Source organism: Echiichthys vipera (assembly GCF_963691815.1).
Source record: "Echiichthys vipera genome assembly, chromosome: 1".
Lineage (NCBI taxonomy): Eukaryota > Metazoa > Chordata > Actinopteri > Perciformes > Trachinidae > Echiichthys > Echiichthys vipera.
Genome location: NC_139826.1, coordinates 10,197,004 through 10,214,794, shown reverse-complemented (window position 1 = coordinate 10,214,794; position 17,791 = coordinate 10,197,004). Strand labels below are relative to the sequence as shown.

At 41.0% G+C, this 17,791-nt stretch overlaps 1 protein-coding gene across 1 annotated transcript in view; it reads left to right on the top strand.

The window, feature by feature from the left end:
• adamts18 (ADAM metallopeptidase with thrombospondin type 1 motif, 18) overlaps nucleotides 1-17,400 on the top strand; it is a 67,406-nt gene extending 50,006 nt beyond the window's left edge. The window contains exons 16-23 of the mRNA XM_083918866.1: nucleotides 98-218; nucleotides 659-785; nucleotides 6,648-6,852; nucleotides 10,516-10,710; nucleotides 11,806-11,876; nucleotides 12,016-12,181; nucleotides 15,163-15,358; nucleotides 16,397-17,400. Of these exons, the coding sequence (XP_083774992.1) occupies nucleotides 98-218; nucleotides 659-785; nucleotides 6,648-6,852; nucleotides 10,516-10,710; nucleotides 11,806-11,876; nucleotides 12,016-12,181; nucleotides 15,163-15,358; nucleotides 16,397-16,512 (1,197 nt within the window). The 3' untranslated portion in view covers nucleotides 16,513-17,400. The remainder of the gene's footprint in view (nucleotides 1-97; nucleotides 219-658; nucleotides 786-6,647; nucleotides 6,853-10,515; nucleotides 10,711-11,805; nucleotides 11,877-12,015; nucleotides 12,182-15,162; nucleotides 15,359-16,396) is intronic.
• The last annotated feature ends 391 nt before the right edge of the window (nucleotides 17,401-17,791 follow it).

The window sequence follows — 17,791 nt, the reverse complement described above, 5'->3', positions numbered from 1 at the left end:
TGACTCTCAGTGTGCTTTGCCTGTATGAATAAAGGTTAGAAGGCAAACTATATTCACAGGTGACACCTCTCTGACTTACTGTGTTCTTGCCTAACAGATCCTTCTGCAGGGAAAGAATCCGGGTGTGGTGTGGGAGTACACACTGCCTCGCACTGAGAGGAAACCAGACTACAGTTGGGGTGTGGCGCGCTCTGACTGCTCTGCTCCCTGTGCTGGAGGTGAGACTATGTTTGTGTTTGTATGTAGGCCTATGCATGTTTGTTAAAGGGATGAAATTAGAAGAACTTTAGGCGTGTTCATGTTTCGTGCACATGAATTGAAGTACCCAGTGTGTCAGCAATTTGACAAGATGTAGCAAGATGTGTCTGTTACAGTTTTAATGGATAACTTTGGCAGTGAATCTGCCCCTGTTATCATTGTCAACTGATTATCTGCTGTGCGACAATGGAAAGCGTAGCAGGTATAACAACAGTAACTAAGAGGGGCAGGGATTGGCGAATGATCAATTACAAAAAAAGCGAAAGAAATATGTGCAAATATATGTGTATACTCAGATTTTAGTGTAAGATTTTATTTTTAAGTTTGTGTCAAGGATTGATGCCATGACAGTTACAAAATTGAACTCAGCTCTCTCTCTCTGTCCCTGTTTTTCCATCAGGCCGTATTTCAACAAAGGCTATCTGTCTGCAGGACCAGAAGCTTCAGGTCAACTCCACTATGTGCAATCCCCACACCAGACCGACACTTGGCTCCCATCTCTGCAACACACAGCCCTGCCCTGCATAGTAAGTGCTGCCGCTGCTGCTGCTGCTGTTGCTGCTTCTGCTGCTGCTGCTGCTGCTGTGTGTGTGTGTGTGTGTGTGTGTGTGTGTGTGTGTGTGTGTGTGTGTGTGTGTGTGTGTGTGTGTGTGTGTGTGTGTGTGTGTGCATGTGCATGTGCGTGTGCGTGTGAGCGTGTGTGTGGTACAGATGGCTGTGGGATATGTGGCATGCATCCTCATGTTGCCAAATTTTCAGGAACCTTAGGCACTGTTTTTATTACAGACTCACGCACAGATATGTTCACACACGTACACACAGTGGTTGAGCAGTCTAGATGTTGCCTGTGGTCCATTTGCTGTGGCCAGCCACCACTCTGCTGAACCTGTGTTCTTCTCTCTCTCTGTCATCCTCCCTTCTCTGCCCGCCCTCTAATTTTTCTTTTTTCCCCCCCATTTTCCTATTTGAGAAAACACACGAAAGCCCTCCCTATCTGCTTTCTTTTTGCATTAATCTTTATTTATTCAATTGCAGTGCTTTCTTAAGCTGTATGTCCACCTGCATGTCTAGTGGACTTTAATCTTTCAGACTTGACAGATTCATGTCTTTTTTGTCTATTTTTTGTCTTTGTGTCTGTGTTGTCGAGCTTTGCTCTACCACTTAGTGAGAACAGGCTCCTGGTGGTTGAAAAGAAAAAAATGTAGATGAATTGGAACTTTCTTAGCATATCAAGTCTTAACCAGTATGGCCACCTAAACCTAAATTCACCTAAATATAATGTGATAACTCACTTAAACCTGTGTCCTTCTGGCTTCAGCCAAGGTCAGAAAACAGGGCTGTAGCAACAATACCATTGTAGTCACCAAGGTCATGTTTTCAGGAATATTTCTGGAGGTTAACCGACACAAGGATGAGTTCACATTCTGTTATTACAGAATATTCGATTTTTAAGGCTGGTTTTGATACTTAGACTACATATCTTTTACTATCAGACTGACAAAATAAAAAGATCAGTGATATAAAATATGAAATTTGTGTCTCCAGACATTCCCCTCAGCCTCAGCTGTACTTTATGCTTGGTGCTAATTAGCACTAAATTAGCTTTGAAATTAAATTAAATCAGCATCGTATTGTGAGCATGTTTGCGTGCTAACATTGGCATGTAGCTCAAAGCATCGAGTGCCTAAGACTACAACCATAATACGATGTTTTCATTCAACAACCTCCGTCCACACAATTTGGTGGAGGTTGTGACGCTCAAAACAATTAATTCAGCATTTTACAGCTGCAACAGTAGCAACCATAGACGGTATAGTAGGCTACGGCGGAGCCCATGACATAAGCACATTTAACTAACTGGACTGTGATTGGCCAGTGACTTTCTTTCTATGTAAACACACAGCTTGACCATCGACTTAGTCCCACCTATGGTGCTGATTGGCTATTTGTCAGTCCCCCTGTGGAGCTCATTGGCTCAAATGTGTTTTGAACTGAGACACCACAGTTTCATGTCACAATGCCAAACGAATCAGTCAACTCTGTGGAGTGTGTGGATTCGAAGATCTGGACCCAGGCATGTTCTGTCTGGGAATTCGGTATTTCTAAAATCCTGGCTACAGCCTTCAGAGACATCTTATTCCAGTCTAACCAAATGCTTGACTGTTTTTGTCATGAAGTAAATACAGGATATGTTTCCAAGTCTGGAATGGACCTTTTACTTTAGCGAACACTTGAGAATAAGAAAGAAAGACGAGGCTAAAGAGAGGGAGGGAGACATCAAAGCCAACTCGAAATGATTGTTGCTTCCAGTGCATATCATCCCTCTCAAAAATTCTAATCCCAGAGTGTCCTGACTTTCTCAGTAACAAAATCATGCCCATGTTTTATCTCCGATGTCTAGACATCATGCTAAATGGCATGCATTTTTAAAGCCGACTGTGCAATTGGGGACCAGTGCAGCAAGCACAGGAAGAAACCAGGCTAAAGTGCAATGGAGTAACAAGTTGAAACACCACTGAATAAATGGCCTCTCTCCTATGTAGGGCTGGCTCAGGGAACTGGAGCTAGCTTGATTTACAGCACTGCTCCACAGAACAGGCAGGGAACCGTGTCTTGGGTTCAGAGGGAGTACACCCTCACACACACAGGGCGGCATGCACAATTACATTCCATATGCACACACATTTCCAGAATGTATGACGCTGAAATAATGTATTTCGGATCCAAACCATTAGGGAAAGATAAAAATACATGCTGCTTCTGTCTGATGTTAATGATGCTGTTATTTTGTCCACCATGCCACAACAAGTCCAGACTGAACTCTCTCCCATGTCACGGGTTGAACAAGCCAGAAAGCTATCTGTTACACCTCAAACATACAGCTTTTGTTTCTCACTAAGTTTCCCACCACCCGAGAGGGCATTTCCTGCCCCTAATCTTGGGCATACCATTCCTCTTATCTTGGCGAAAGGTATTAAACAGCCTTGTTGCGTGTCCCGACCCCCCCTTTGTTTGGTGAAGAAAATGGGATAAATAACATCAGTATACTTGTCCATTCAGGAAAAGAAAGCAGTGTTTGACACCCATGGATCTTATTATACAGTAACTGCCACCATTTCTCAGCTGGGTGCATGTACGGGCCATTTTATGGGCGCTGCAAAGGAAGAAAGTTGAATTGAGTGAGCAGCATGAAAGCTTTAATGACTACATTAGGTTCTCCAGGTTGTATGAGTGTGCATTCAAGAGCAGCACAGAAAAGAAAAATTGACAATGAGGTGGGATGCAGGCATGCTCTGTGTGCGTCTGACAAGAGGGGGAGTGTAAAAGTGCCTGCTTATCTCTGCAGTGTGTATCTCAGGGGCTGACAGGCCTAATGTTTTATTGTGCAGAGACGGCAGGATTCCCAAAGGGCCCGGCCAGTCTAGCCATGCAGAGCCAGTCAAACTCCCCCCACACCCTCACCTCTTCACTCCCATCTACCCCCTTTTGCTTTAGACCTGCTTTAAACCTTCACTCCCCATATTGCTGTTAGCCTGTCAGACAAAACTGGAAAGCAAGGAGAATTTTAAATCTTCAAGCGCAGCATGGAGTTAGGAAAAGTTATGCTCATATTTCATAGATTTTCCTAAAAGTCAATATCTTTTTTTTGTTTTCTCGACAGCACAGCCCCATCCCCACCTTTTTCTACCTTTCCACTTTCTATTCATCTGTAGTTATTTTGCTCATTTTCTTGGCAGAGGCCATCTGTAGAGTCACTTAGCTTACAAGTTGGGGATGTTTCTGTGCATCATGCAGGGACATGTGTATCCAGATCAAAGTGAAACAGGTTGTACCTTTGCCAGATAAGCTCTGCAGGAAAATACAGTATGCACAAGATACTGACTATGGTCTGTATTCTGTTTATCATTTGTCCTCAAGGAGGAAATTCTTTTTAACACTAGGTGCATGCAACCCGTCCTCATACCAACTCCTCACATATGGCTGTTTTGCCAGGACCCTTTAAATAAATGCATTTGTAACGTAACTAGGGACACACGTTTCCCCGTGTGGGATAAATAAAGTAATTCTTCTTCTTCTTCTTCTTCTATACGTGACTCATACCATGGTCACCTGGGTGAAAGTCCAGTGTTTAGCCCTCACTAATTGGCTAAAATGGAAAAGTAATGAAGACCAAACATTTTGATGCTGGTAGATGAGGTCAGGGAAAATGATATTTAGTTACACAGTAACAATCCTAGACAAGATGCATGGAAATGAATTGCAAACAAAATAAGTGCAAGCTTCATTCATGTCGTTTGCAGCCATGTAAAATTTTTGCTGAGAAATAAAATTTAAAAATTCAAGCTTAAAAATTGTTGTAATATTCTATCAAATATGCGTGGTTAAGTATTAAATGTAGTATTCAAGTGAAGCCAAGTGACAATGTGCCAGTTATGCAAACTACCAGGACCCTAAAACTGAAGCAGCTTAAAAGAATTAAGCTATCCTTAATTTTATTTATTACAGCTGTGCTTTCACCACGGTGACACATAACGTCATCCAGGAAAATGGTCTATTATAGTATACTTATAAGAGAGAAACTTTGAATAAGGGAAGCAACATTTCCAAATACCTACACTGTAAAGGACTAAAAGAATAGAATGCAGCCTGTTGCAACCATTGGATGACCGTATTGGAGTGAAACGCTGAGAAAAGAATCAAGGAGAGAGATGGATGTTTATGCAAGCAAAATAAGTAGAGACAGAAAATGTCAAAATACACAAAATCACATAATTGTAAAAAATACATAAACCTGGGTTTAAAAAAAATACCTCGTTAAGAATCATGTTAATAGAATCTGGACACTAGACAACGTTACTACCAAGATTAAAGTAATAAATATTGGTGGCAATAAATTTAAGTTTTCATGAGCATGACCATTATCAAGTGTGAGGACTCTATTTCCCGGTCTAATACAGTACATGTTCTTCTGTCCAATTCCCAGTATTTCTCCTCTGGATGTGCAAGCTTTTCTGAACCTTTTCATGCTAACTGGTGTGCAGCAATACATGTGCTAAAAATGCATGGGTGAGCCAGTTATTGAAAGATTTCAGAGATACAAATTACAGCTAGGTCAGTGGCGGTTTGCACCAAAGCGGAGTGGTACTTAGGCCACTTTTCCTCAATCATATATTGTTATTTATAAGCCAGGCAAAACAGAGGAGAAAAAAGCAAACAGTCCCGAAAAAAATCCCAAAACCGATGCTTTTGGGCCCTAACAGTTCACATCTCTCCTGATTCCAAATTGCAGTTCAGTCCTGCTGCTTCATTTGTCTGCGGCGTTTGAAAGAGAATGAAAGCATTTTTCTTCCCCTGAAGCAGGTTGGCGGCATGGAGGAATGGTCTTTGCGGTATAGCATGTCATCTCAGAACTGGACTGCGCCATCTGTCCATCTCTCCATCTCTCCATCTCCCTCTTCTAAGCCTGTGGTTGTCAGACCTCTCATTTGCTGTAATCTCCCCCTACAGCACCAGTGCCAAGACAGAAGCTATTTTAGAAACAGCAGTAGGCTTTCATCAGTGGTGAAGCAGCATTTCAAAGACACTAAGGGAGAGAGAGGACTGCACAGGCAAAAAATAAATTAAAAAAAAGTTGATAGGAGGAAAGAGGTCAGGTGAGAAGAGAAGTGAAAAGAAAGAAAGATGAAAGAAAACAGGAGAGAACAAAATAGAGTAGTGAGGGATTGTAGTCCCCATCCGTCCATAACCTTATTGTATATTGTTGTTGGCCTTGGAGACCTGAGAAAGCTGTTATGGAGAGTTTTGTATACAATATGGTTGTCATGTTTAGTTTCAGATGAGAAGGATGGATATGGATATATATTTCGGCCTGTGTATTTTCTTTGTCCTTAACTACCAATTTGTGCAAAGACAAAGATCAATGTGAAAATATTTTGAGGGTTTTGAAAGCAGCAGGTTTAGAGTTTCATGAACCATAACTTTTAAGAAAAGCAAGAAAAAAAAATAGCCTCAACCAAAAGTAAAGCCAACACAGCAGTGCCAAAAACTGAGAATTTTGATACAACTCACCCATTGAAATTATATTTACACTTAAAGTCATGCATAATCAAGGGCGTGCAGTATTGTGTCACAGGTTATAGTGACAGATATATCGGATAGATTGACATACACAAAAAACCACAGCTAGTTCACCAGTTGGAGTTTTTAACTGCCAAATAATATGTGCTAATTAGGAGCTCTTTAATGTGATTGATATCCTGATGGCAGAGGCTGTGTTCACTCTATAGCAGCTCTTTATAATGTGTGTATAAGAGCTCATGTATGTATGTACAATTTAGCATATACCAAATCACCACTTATCCATACTCCCTCTTGGTTTCCCACTACAGTTGGGGACCAGGAGACTGGGGTCCCTGCAGTCGCTCATGTGGAGGAGGTCAGCAGACCAGGACACTGCGCTGCCTGAGGAAGGTGACTTATCAGAGGGAAGAGGTGGCGGTGCACTCTCTCTGCCCCGTCATCTCTCCAGCCCAGGTCCAGCCCTGCCACACCCAGGCCTGCCCGCCTGAGTGGAGCACCGGGTCCTGGTCACAGGTGGGTTTGTGGCACCATATGAAATCTTTTCACCAACATGCATAAAATGCATCATAGTATATGAAATATAATCATATCTTCAAAAAGAATTGGTAAAAATCCGTCCCAATTAATGCGAATGACTACGGTGAGTCTGGTGAAATTCATTACTTGGTATAGATGTTGTGGAGGAAATGGTCTCGGTACTCTGACTTTTCCTCTTGTTGCACCAAGAGGTTGATACGTATGATCGGTGAAATGTCTTGACAACTGTTAAAGAACTTTGTTGACATTTGTTACAGTCGTTTTTGTTTTATTTTGTTCTCCATAGGATGAACTGTAACTGAACTTTGGTGGCCCCCTCACCTTTAAATTTTCATTTAGAAAATATTAATAAGCCAATTATTAACATGCTAAATGAAGACGGTAAAAATGCTTGACATTAAAGTGTAATTCCGGCGCAAAATCATCCCAGGGTCTTTTTTGGCACTTTTATACATCAAATAAGCCATCGAGACAGTTTTTTTCGTGTATGAACTATTAATGGAGCAATCGGGTAGAGTCGCGAACAGCCGGACTTTGCTAACACTGATTAACTCGGGCAGTATGCTGAAGGCATTAAAACAGCTTTTTGAACCACTAACACTGCTCCAAATAACAGTAAACCTCTGCAGTAGCATGATAAGAGTCCCTACACAGAAAACAAAGCACCAACAAAAGTGGAATTACACTTTAACTGTGAAAGCCTTTAGCACATTTTACTGCTCTCATGGCTGTAGACCAGGGTTTTTCAAAGTCTGTGAGACTGTGGGCCTCCCCTCAGCTTGGAAAAAGGAGACACCTCACCTCAGCTCCCCTTACTTTACTTGCTTAGTTTCTCTCAATTCCTGGATGTCTAAGGGATCATGATTATATAATTTGATCCCATAGACATTCATCAATTGAATCAAGATAGCCTAATATTGATGTTGACATAACTTAAGACTACACCAAATGCATAAAAAGGGCCTGTCCTGAGGCATTTATTAATTTCTGACTCTGGGCTAGTGTAAAAAAACAGCAAATCCTCCCAAACTACTGTATCTCTGATCTCTCTTTAACCAAATCACACACATTTGAGTGTTCAATGAGATCTTCTTTTATAACTAATGTAATATTTTTTCACTTCCATTGACTGAACCTCCTCTGCTGTGGACTTTTAAGCCCCTTTCACACAGCCTGTTCAGGGTGGGAATGTTTCACCGGTACAAACACAGAATGGGGAGACAGAGTTGTTCCATAGGTAAGCTGGCAGTACAGGTAGTAACAGAGCTGAATCGACGTCTGAGTTAAAGAGACAACTGGCACGTTGGGACTACACTCGCTAGACACCTACGTGTTGTGTTACACATCACACCTCTTGCCTCCAGTGTGGAAAAAAACAAAGCCGAAAACAGACTCTCAACCTCAAGTCTTGTCATAATTTCCTAGCAGCATTTTGGTTTGTTGCTACACAATGTAAATCCACAGAAACACAATTATCAGTATAATGTTTCGCAGCTGATGGCTTTAGTCCTATTAAGCAATAAGCACACTTGATTCTGACTTGACCCAGAGCAGCTGACCTTGTATAGGTCATTTACAAATCAATTTGATCCTAAATTGTTTTTAAATTGTATGCTTTATTGTATTAAAATCCAGTTCATGTCATTTATTTTGTCGTTACAGGTTTTTCCCACAGCAGACATTTTGGCTTGTCATAGTGAGAAAAGCACAGGTGTTACTTTAAATGATTTTGTTGCATTCAAATGTCCCACATCCATGACAGCATGTCAATAAGCCTCAAGACCCTTGAAACTGAAGCATCTAAATTCAGCCTTCATTCATTTCATTTTTTACACCTGTATTTCTTACTATGACATGCAAAGGCTGGTAGATACTGCCCGTGTTTGTGGTGACATGTGTAATTGGTTTTGGTGTCAGGGTCTACATGTTATGTGTGCCCACTAAAAGTCATGTAGAGCCTCTGCGACTTCAGGTTAAAACACACGTTCAGACATCTGCATGACAGAAACACTGCTGTGCCCAAAAGGAGATGGACACAAAAACACACACACACACATACACACACACACACACACACACACACACACACACACACACACACACACACACACACACACACACACACACACACACACACACACACACACACACACACACAGAATTCCCTAAGAAACATGTCAGATGTTTCACTGAAGCTAAAACAAACACTCTGCTGCCCTCTGTTGGACGTGTAAAACGTTGAGCACAAACTACAGAATGTAGTGCCACTTGTTAATATTCTAGTTTTATCCTTTGACATCTGCTTTTTTTTACACTGCTAGTTGTTGAAAAACATTCCTAGTCTTCTTCTTTTTTTCGTTTTTAAAGATTGCAATCTCAAATAAATGATTTCTCAATGTGTAAAAATACTTTGTTACAAGCAAAATTCCTGCATCTTACTTAAAAAATAAGTAAATTCAAAAGCATTAGCCAAAAAATTCCTTAAATTATCGAAAGTAAAAGTGCTCATAATGCTTAATGGCCCATTTCAACCATTTATTGATGATCTAATCGTGTAATAATTGATGCATTAATGTATTTATCACTTGAATGATGCAGCAGGTAAAGTTGGGGCCAATTTGAATTACTTTATATATTGCTGGAGTAAGAAGTGCAATATTTGCCTCCAAAATGTAGTCGAGTAGAAGTATTAAGTATGATAAAATGTAAAATACACAAATAAAATACAAGGATATGAAATTTGAACTTAAGCACATTACTTGAGTAAATGCATTTAGTTACATTCCACTACTGTTACGCCTACCTTTGTCCTTTTATTGAATTTGCTAAATTTAATTTGAACACTAAAGTGATAATAAGGCGTTGTGTAATTTAATTCTATGGCTAATAACCAAGTATGACTCACAGGTTGTGGCTGGTTCCTCTGTAACCAGAGTGCATCACAGGCTAGCAGACTAGCAGGGCTTTTATTTGCTCATTTTACTGTATACAACATTAATAGCCTGACAACAGAGCTGATGATTAGCTGGTGTGACCTGCACAGTCAGGACACCCAGCTGTTATTTAGTCATCGTTCTTTAGGACATTCAGGTTGTGTGCTTGGAATGTTTTTGTCACATTAGTCTGAGTTCAGTTGGCGGTCACGCAGAGGCAAGGCCAGCCTCCCTGAAAAGATCAATCGGCCCTTTCAGTGACAAAAGGACAACTGGGAGCTGTGTTGGTGCATGTTGTATATGTAAATTAATGTCTTTTGTCTAATAGATTAATGTTGTCACATAAACTGCTCTGACGGCTGTGCTTGTCCCAGTGGAGCCGGTGTCTGCTGTTGGTGGATACTTTGATGGGTTGGGGTCACATTCATCTGCGAGTTATTAGTTTATTGTATTTAATGTAAGGCCATAATGGGCTGTCATCAAACCGGTGACCTTCTGTTTGCTTGTACACCATGTGGTGAATAACAAATGCATTTACAGTGTTCGTGCCAAGGATTTAACTTCTGTTTAATTTGATTAAAGCTGAAGGTTAAAGCAATATGCATGTATGTATGATTTAGTATGTGTATAGTCATTACATACATATACACTCGTCTGCTTTTTTGACTTTTGTGTCTTTTTTTACTTCCTTCTTGTCCACTCACAGTGTTCGAAGACCTGTGGCCGCGGTCTGAGGAAGCGGAGCGTCTTTTGCCAGAGCACTGATCCTGGGGCCAAAGCCGTTGTGGTGCCCGACAGCATGTGCAGACAGCACCACAGACCCAAAGCCCAAGAGACCTGCGTCCTGCGGCGCTGCCCCAAGAACGAAAGGCTGCAGTGGATCCTTACTCCCTGGGGAGAGGTAGGAAAAAAGGGCCACACAGCTCAAGGAGCAGCAGCGATAGGCGTGGAATGTGCTCAGAAATGTGAAGAAACATCCATCTTAAAACACTTGAAAGCTATCAGAAATAAACCTCGCTTTGTGGGTCCAATTTGTTGCTTAGTGATGTTCCAGTCATTTCCAGCAAAGCTATGTTTTGCAGTCTTATAAAACATCAGGAGTAAACATCCAGCATTGCTGTCAGCCCTTCAGTATTTAGAAAACAATGGCTTCTTAATAGTGCACTAATTTTTCAAAAATATCTAACAATCATACTAGGAGAAACAGAGCAAACCGTTTCATAGCAGGCAGCCTCAATAGATGAGATTGAAACAGTGATTTTTTAGCTATCTGTGTCAAAGTATCTGACCTCCTTGCAACCAATGCAAGATGGAAAAGTGTCAAACAGATTAAAGCCGCAAATGCCATTTTATCTCATTACAGTTTTGATAATGAATTAGATAAGCAGATTGTTTTATTTTCCCTTTTTTCTTTTAAATCTAAAGCTAATCAGTTTCCTCAAAACAACTTGAGAGTGTTGCTTGGTTTATTTGAAGAATATTTATTTGAAGCAATTTTTTATATTTTTAAAAGTTTACTCTACAAACTATTTATTATGTTAGTGTTTGTGACAAAGAAACTCTTACCTGCCTTGGTGTTGTAAGTTCTTCTTCGTTCTCATTTATTTAAGTACAGTAGTTTAAGTGAGAGAGTGAGAGAGAGGGCACTAGTTCATGTTGCCAAATATGAAATAGAAAAAGGTCAGGGTCAGGGTTAGATTTGCAGCATAAGACTGGCAAGCTAAAACCCAGTGAAGATACTTAGCTCTGAGAATGGTGGTTTGGATTTTGAAAAAGAGCCAGACACATATGCACACTCGACACGTACATACACACTGTCTGCTCATCAAACATAATAAGTGAAAAATACTCAAGAGAGCACTCAGTATTTTGGCTCTATTACTACAGCAATAAGTGACCTTGCGATGTCTGTCGCTATGGGAACCTGCTGCATTACACACAGACTCACAGAGTTCATGTTGTAAAATTGTCCCTCCTGCCTGCACTCCTGTTTCAGTGCTCCAGGTCTTGTGGCCCGGGCAACCAGAAAAGAGAGCTTCACTGCGGGGAAAGAGACTCACAGGGAGGGTAGGTGCTTTCAACCGCACACGAGACCCTACTGTGTCATTTGTGTAGTGTTACTTTCCTCAGGGTCAGAATGTTTTCAAAATTGGAAGCTATTTTGGAATAGTCATTTTGAGCTAACAAAATGTCCTCTCCTGCACAGGTATGTTGAGTTTCCCATACGGAGGTGCAGGAATACGGCTAAACCTTTGGTGGATCTTCAGCAGGGCTGCAACTGTGGTCCATGCCCAGAGCTCCCCCGAGTCGTCCCTGGCCTAACCAGCTCCAGTGCTGTGGTCTTAGGCTGGTACTCCTCTCCCTGGCAGCAGGTACATTTGTCCAAGCTTTGATCCTAATCTGTCTTCATGAGAGACTTTTATCTGTGTTTGAGAGGACGGCTGACTTGAAAGCTTTCTAATTCTCCACATGAAGAAGTGATGTCCAAGAGAGATACTCTGGTATACTGTGGATGGTTTTTCTTTTGAGACTTTCTATAACCACACAAGAGCAAAAGTTAAAGAAATTGATTTAGATGTGTATTTATTTGCTCTGATATACATATTTAGCATGTCAGGCGAACTAGCTTACATTAGCAACTAAGGGTTACTTCCAAAGATAAGCAGCATATTATCATCTAACTACATTAGTTTGCGAGGTTGCAGAAAAAAAAGACTAGCATATCCACTGGGTAGTATCTTCCCACTGTTTGGGAAGCTGAGGTGTAGCTCTAGTCTCAGTCTTTTAGCATTACATCATGCATGTATTTATCAACTACATATTTAGAATCCTATTTAACAGCAGAGCTAGAAACATAAAAATTCAGCCAGGGTCAAAGTTTTCAGCCAATCAATTAAGCCAATATTAGCTCATTACCTAGCTAGTGGAATCTGATACTTTTAGGTCAATGCATGATTGTACCCAATGAACGGCAGAGGCACAGATGGTTGTTTTAATTGTATTATTTTTACCTTATAAGTAAGGGGTTGTGACCCTTATTCTGTCTTTGAACATAACCCTAATATTAACCCTTCATCTAACCCTTAGCTAGCTGCTTTCTTCTAGTTATAATCTGTAAGATTTGAGATACCTTGTTTCTAGTGGCCTCTTTGGCAGTAAGATGTAATTGCAAGCGGGCCTGTTCTCAGAGCCCTTAATCTTGTCAGGTTCCCGGACGCTATGTGTGGTGACTTTGTTTGTTGCTCTTTTGTAAACTTTATCGACACACACATTCACCTCTCTAGTTCCTGTCTGTCCTGTGTACGACAATTCACCATGACATCACAACAATAATATACGTTCTTCCCGGTGGCAAAAGCCAAAGCGTTTTCCGATGGCTACCATAGAAAACAACCCCTTCCGATCGAGAAAACAGAGTAAATAGCTTGAATTACTGGGTGATCTGCACCGAAGTGGAAGTAGAATTTATTCACATACTTCTAAGAATCTACAAGTGAAATTTCACATGGGCATTTACTTTATTCATCACATTAAACCCTTGATGAGAGAAAGAAGTAAGAACCATGCTCAGCCTGAGTGGCTCAGGTGGTGGTTTACATTAAAAATGTAAATAAAGAAGACTTTACGGTATGTTTTGAAGCTGTTAAAGCATGTCATTTGATTGTAAAGTACAGAAGTATGTTCCTGGATGTTTTAACAACATTAAATTTTAATGTGGACGACCAGCAGCTCAATGTGTTTACGGCGAGGAGATCGGGCCGTCCGACTAGGGCCGAGAGGACAAACGCTTAATTCACCGGTAGTAGCGTTCTTTTGACCACTCTTGTAAACACAAATATAAATTAGACCGTTAAAACGATATATGCTTACAAAGATAAGAAGTTAGACTTTAGTTTTACACCTTTCAATTAATTCTAAACAGTACACCATCATTTATATTTGTAGGTCAAACAGAAGGTTTAATAGAATTTAACCAAAAAATGTCTGCCTGGTGGCACAGATCTGTTATCTGTGAGAAAATGTCTCCACAAACACAATGATGGAGGTTTGGTTCCCAGTCTGCCAGTTAGAAGAAGCTCCTCCTCCACCAGGCAGTCTTGCGGTCTTCTCTTCACTTCTTTTGACGACATCCCCTCGCTTTAACCCGCACCCACAGGTCTAGCTGGATAAATGTAGTATTTTCTGAAGGAAATTGATAAAACCCTACACCTTTTGCTGTATATCCGGCGGCTAAACCCCAAACACAACGCATTTTTGTTTTTAACTATGTAACACTGTTTAAAGTAGCAGCTGGTCAGCTTTAGTTCAGTGGAAGCTGCTCGCTTTCTGCCACCCGGAATCGTCTTGATGCCATTCAGAAATGCCATATATGTTACCCTCTTAAAATACACACACACACACACATACACACACACAAACACAAACACACACACACACACACACACACACACACACACACACACACACACACACACACACACACACACACACACACATACACACACACTTGCTCCTATTACACTTCTGCCTTTACTACAAGCCTGACTCAGAAGTTATAAGAATAAAAGAATATCTCAGAAGAAAAGATGTGATCGCAATGTGACGGTAGAAGTAAATTGTTGATGTCAGGAAGTAGTGGGAAGTGAGTATTATGGTCTTCTGCTAGTTGCATCAGAGCTCTTCAAAAGTAGCTATGAGCTAAATCATCCCGTTGTGCAACGGAAGGCTTCTAAACTAAAAAATCCACTGAAAAGGTTTCATCCGATTCACAACATTTATTTTTCACCTCACCATCTCTCACTTCATTGATTTTTGTTTAATAGGCCACTTTCTCTGGGAGGCCTTGGCATGATGAGGAACACAACACAACGTCTGGGCCAAAAAAATCACTCAATACAAGTTAGTTCTTGTGTGTGGAAGGGGCCTCAGATGCAATCTAAAGGCTCTACGCTGATACTGAGTCTATTGGGGCAGGTTGTGTAGGCTATGTGTTATATCATCTATTATGCAAAAAGTCTTAAGGGCAACCTCTTATAGTACAGTGTCGTATTCTGCTTGATCTCAAGCTTGTAATCCCTGTATGTTTTCACAAGAGAAGATATCTCCTGACAGCTCGCTGGAGGGCAAGTACATGCTGGATGGGATGTTTGTTTTCTACATCTGTTCTTTGTCTTCGCATAGACATTTCCTCCATCCCTCTTCTGCTCCTTTCATAATGATTCCTTTTTCTCCATGCAGTTCAATGTTTGATCCCCTACTCCTATTTATATCCCTGTGCCTTTTTTCTCATTTCTGATTTTTGCCCCTCTATTTGTCTCTATGCTGTTTCTCTCTTACTGTACCTCTGTCTCAGTGCTCTGTATCCTGTGGTGGAGGAGTCCAAACTCGGTCCGTCCAGTGTCTCCGGCAAGGTCGCCCCACAGCTGGATGCCTGCCCCACCAGAGGCCCATCACTTCTAGGGCGTGCAACACATACTTTTGCCCTGCTGCTCCCGCGGCTCCAGCACAACGCCCCAGCCGGGTCACAGCTGCTCGACCAACACTGAAAGGTAAATTCCTATGATACAGAGTTTGCATTAAATGTTTATGGGTGGGCTTCTTGAAAAATTATTTTATGGGCAAGTAGCTCAAGTGAATTTAACAGTACATGTTCCATCTGTTCAGTAGACCTGTGTTTGCGTACTGTATGAGTTAGCCACTTGGTTGACTTGTCCAGCGGTCAACAACAAGCATGTTATTTTTAGCCCAGAATACTTGCAAAACTAATGACATTCCCATCAATTTCAGCTTTACTTTGTGTTTTGTGCTAATTTCCAATTGTTAGCATGCTAACAGGCTAAGCTAAGACGGTTAACATGGTAAACACCATACCTAAAAATACCTAAACCTGTTCGGTGGGTATGATCTAGCTTTCCATTCATACTGTGCCCCGTTCTTTAGTGTGATTGTCCCTCCTCCCTCTTCCCCTGCGGCCCAGACCCCCTCTGAGTTTTTTTTTTGTCTGACTGTTTTTTTATATTTTCATCCAAGCAAATCTGTAGTAAACACTCGTCCTCCACACCGGACCTCCGCAAACCCTTCTTCTTTAATGTCATATATAAATAGACATCAGGACCTGCGTCAATCCTCGTGCTTGTACACGTGAAAACGTGCTTTACAAAAGCCCACCTCTCTCGGGCTGTGCCTGGGAGCGGTACAGTTTTACTCTCACTGGTCAAACAAACTAGACTTAAGCCATGAAGCGTGCTTGGTCATGGTACGAATGGACAGAGTGTGCAATTGACAGTTTTTGAACATTTCATCTGACCACATCTGCAGGTTAATTAATCAAGTAAAAGTGGAGAGAAAATTCTGGTTTCATTTTCTCGACTTTGCTGCTTTTTTGCTATATCCTCGTAAATTCAATATTTGGGTTTAAGACTGTCGGGCTATACAACCAATTTAAGATTTTTGCAAAGATGGCTATTTTTCTTGATTTCCTGAATAATTCATCAATCAATTGAAAATAATCCACAGACTAAACAACATTAAATGTAATCTTGAGTTGCAGCCTTAAAATGTCTTATTTTTGTTTTTTTTTTATGCAGAAGAACACTGTGTGGACCATTTCAGCTGGTGTCACTTGGTTCCTCAGCATGGGGTTTGTAACCACAAATTCTATGGACAGCAGTGCTGCAAGTCCTGCTCCAACATGAGGCAATAGACCCCTGTGTCTGTAGCTTCGGGCCTCTGAGGGATTCAACACCACAGAAGACATTTGGGGGCGATTACTCACTTCACACAAAACTGTGCTCAACACATTTGTGTTTTCTTCCTGGAGTACTTGACTAATGAATTTTAAAAAAGAAGTAAAAGAGAGAAACCATGGACTCTTTTTGTTAAAGAAGGCAGTGTGGCTGCTGATGCTCATCTTCCAAGTCGGTCAAGTCATCATGTCATCGATCATATTGTAACTGGAAAGACAATGCAAATTACAGAGCATCAGAAGGCTTTCAGATGTAAAATATATGTTGTCCTTTTGTTAAGTGTTTTCCTTTGAAACCTCTAAAGCTACAAGCCATCAAGAGAACAGGAAAGGACAATAGCGTTTTAGCTTGCCTATGTGTTGTATTTTTAAAGGCATCTGGTTTCATACGCCTTTATTTAAATTATTATGGTTCATAATATATGATTTTACATTTTTTGTCAGGTGTACAGTGGATCTGTGACATGTTATTTCTATGTTTGGATATACCATAGGATTGTGCCAGTCACCCTTGGATCCACATTATGAGATTTTATATGAGGCATTAGTCATCAATAGTCCGATGCCTTCTGCACTTCCTCCCTCGCACACTCTCCACTTGTTATTTTTACTGCTGCTGAATCATTTGGAATAAGCTGGAACACGTTTTCGCTTTGCATTCCATTCACATTCACACTATGAAAACATGCCTGTGTACGTAAAACTTTTCTTCCAGTCACGTTGTAAGTGGTCGCTCTCCTGTACGGTTATGGCAATACAACTTGATTATCTATCTGTCTGCCTTTTCTATTCTTTCATCGACTACAGCTAGAGTTAGCTGCGTTTTCTGCAGGCCTGGTGGAGAAGAGAGTAGGGTGAAGAGGGAGAGAAGAGGATGATTGCAGGGCGAGCGTGGGTGCAGTCTAGATAGCATGAAGTTTTGCTTTGTTAAGAGAGGTGTGTTCTCCACAGAAGTCTGGTCCAAATACAGAGATTTGGTAGGAGGACTTCAGATAAGTGATGACACAGTCACATTTAGTGTCATTTAACTACCAACTGCGTATTACGCTATTCACAGAACAGCAAAAGTTTGACTCGTAAACACAAATGTGTAGTGTTTGCACATGGGTTATAATAATGACAAATCAAGACATACTTTGCACTTCCATAAGCATCCTCACTTTGTAGGATGCTACATAACACTTGAGATGTCGAAAGACCTCTAGACATCTAAAAAACGTTGGTAAATTTGGTTGAC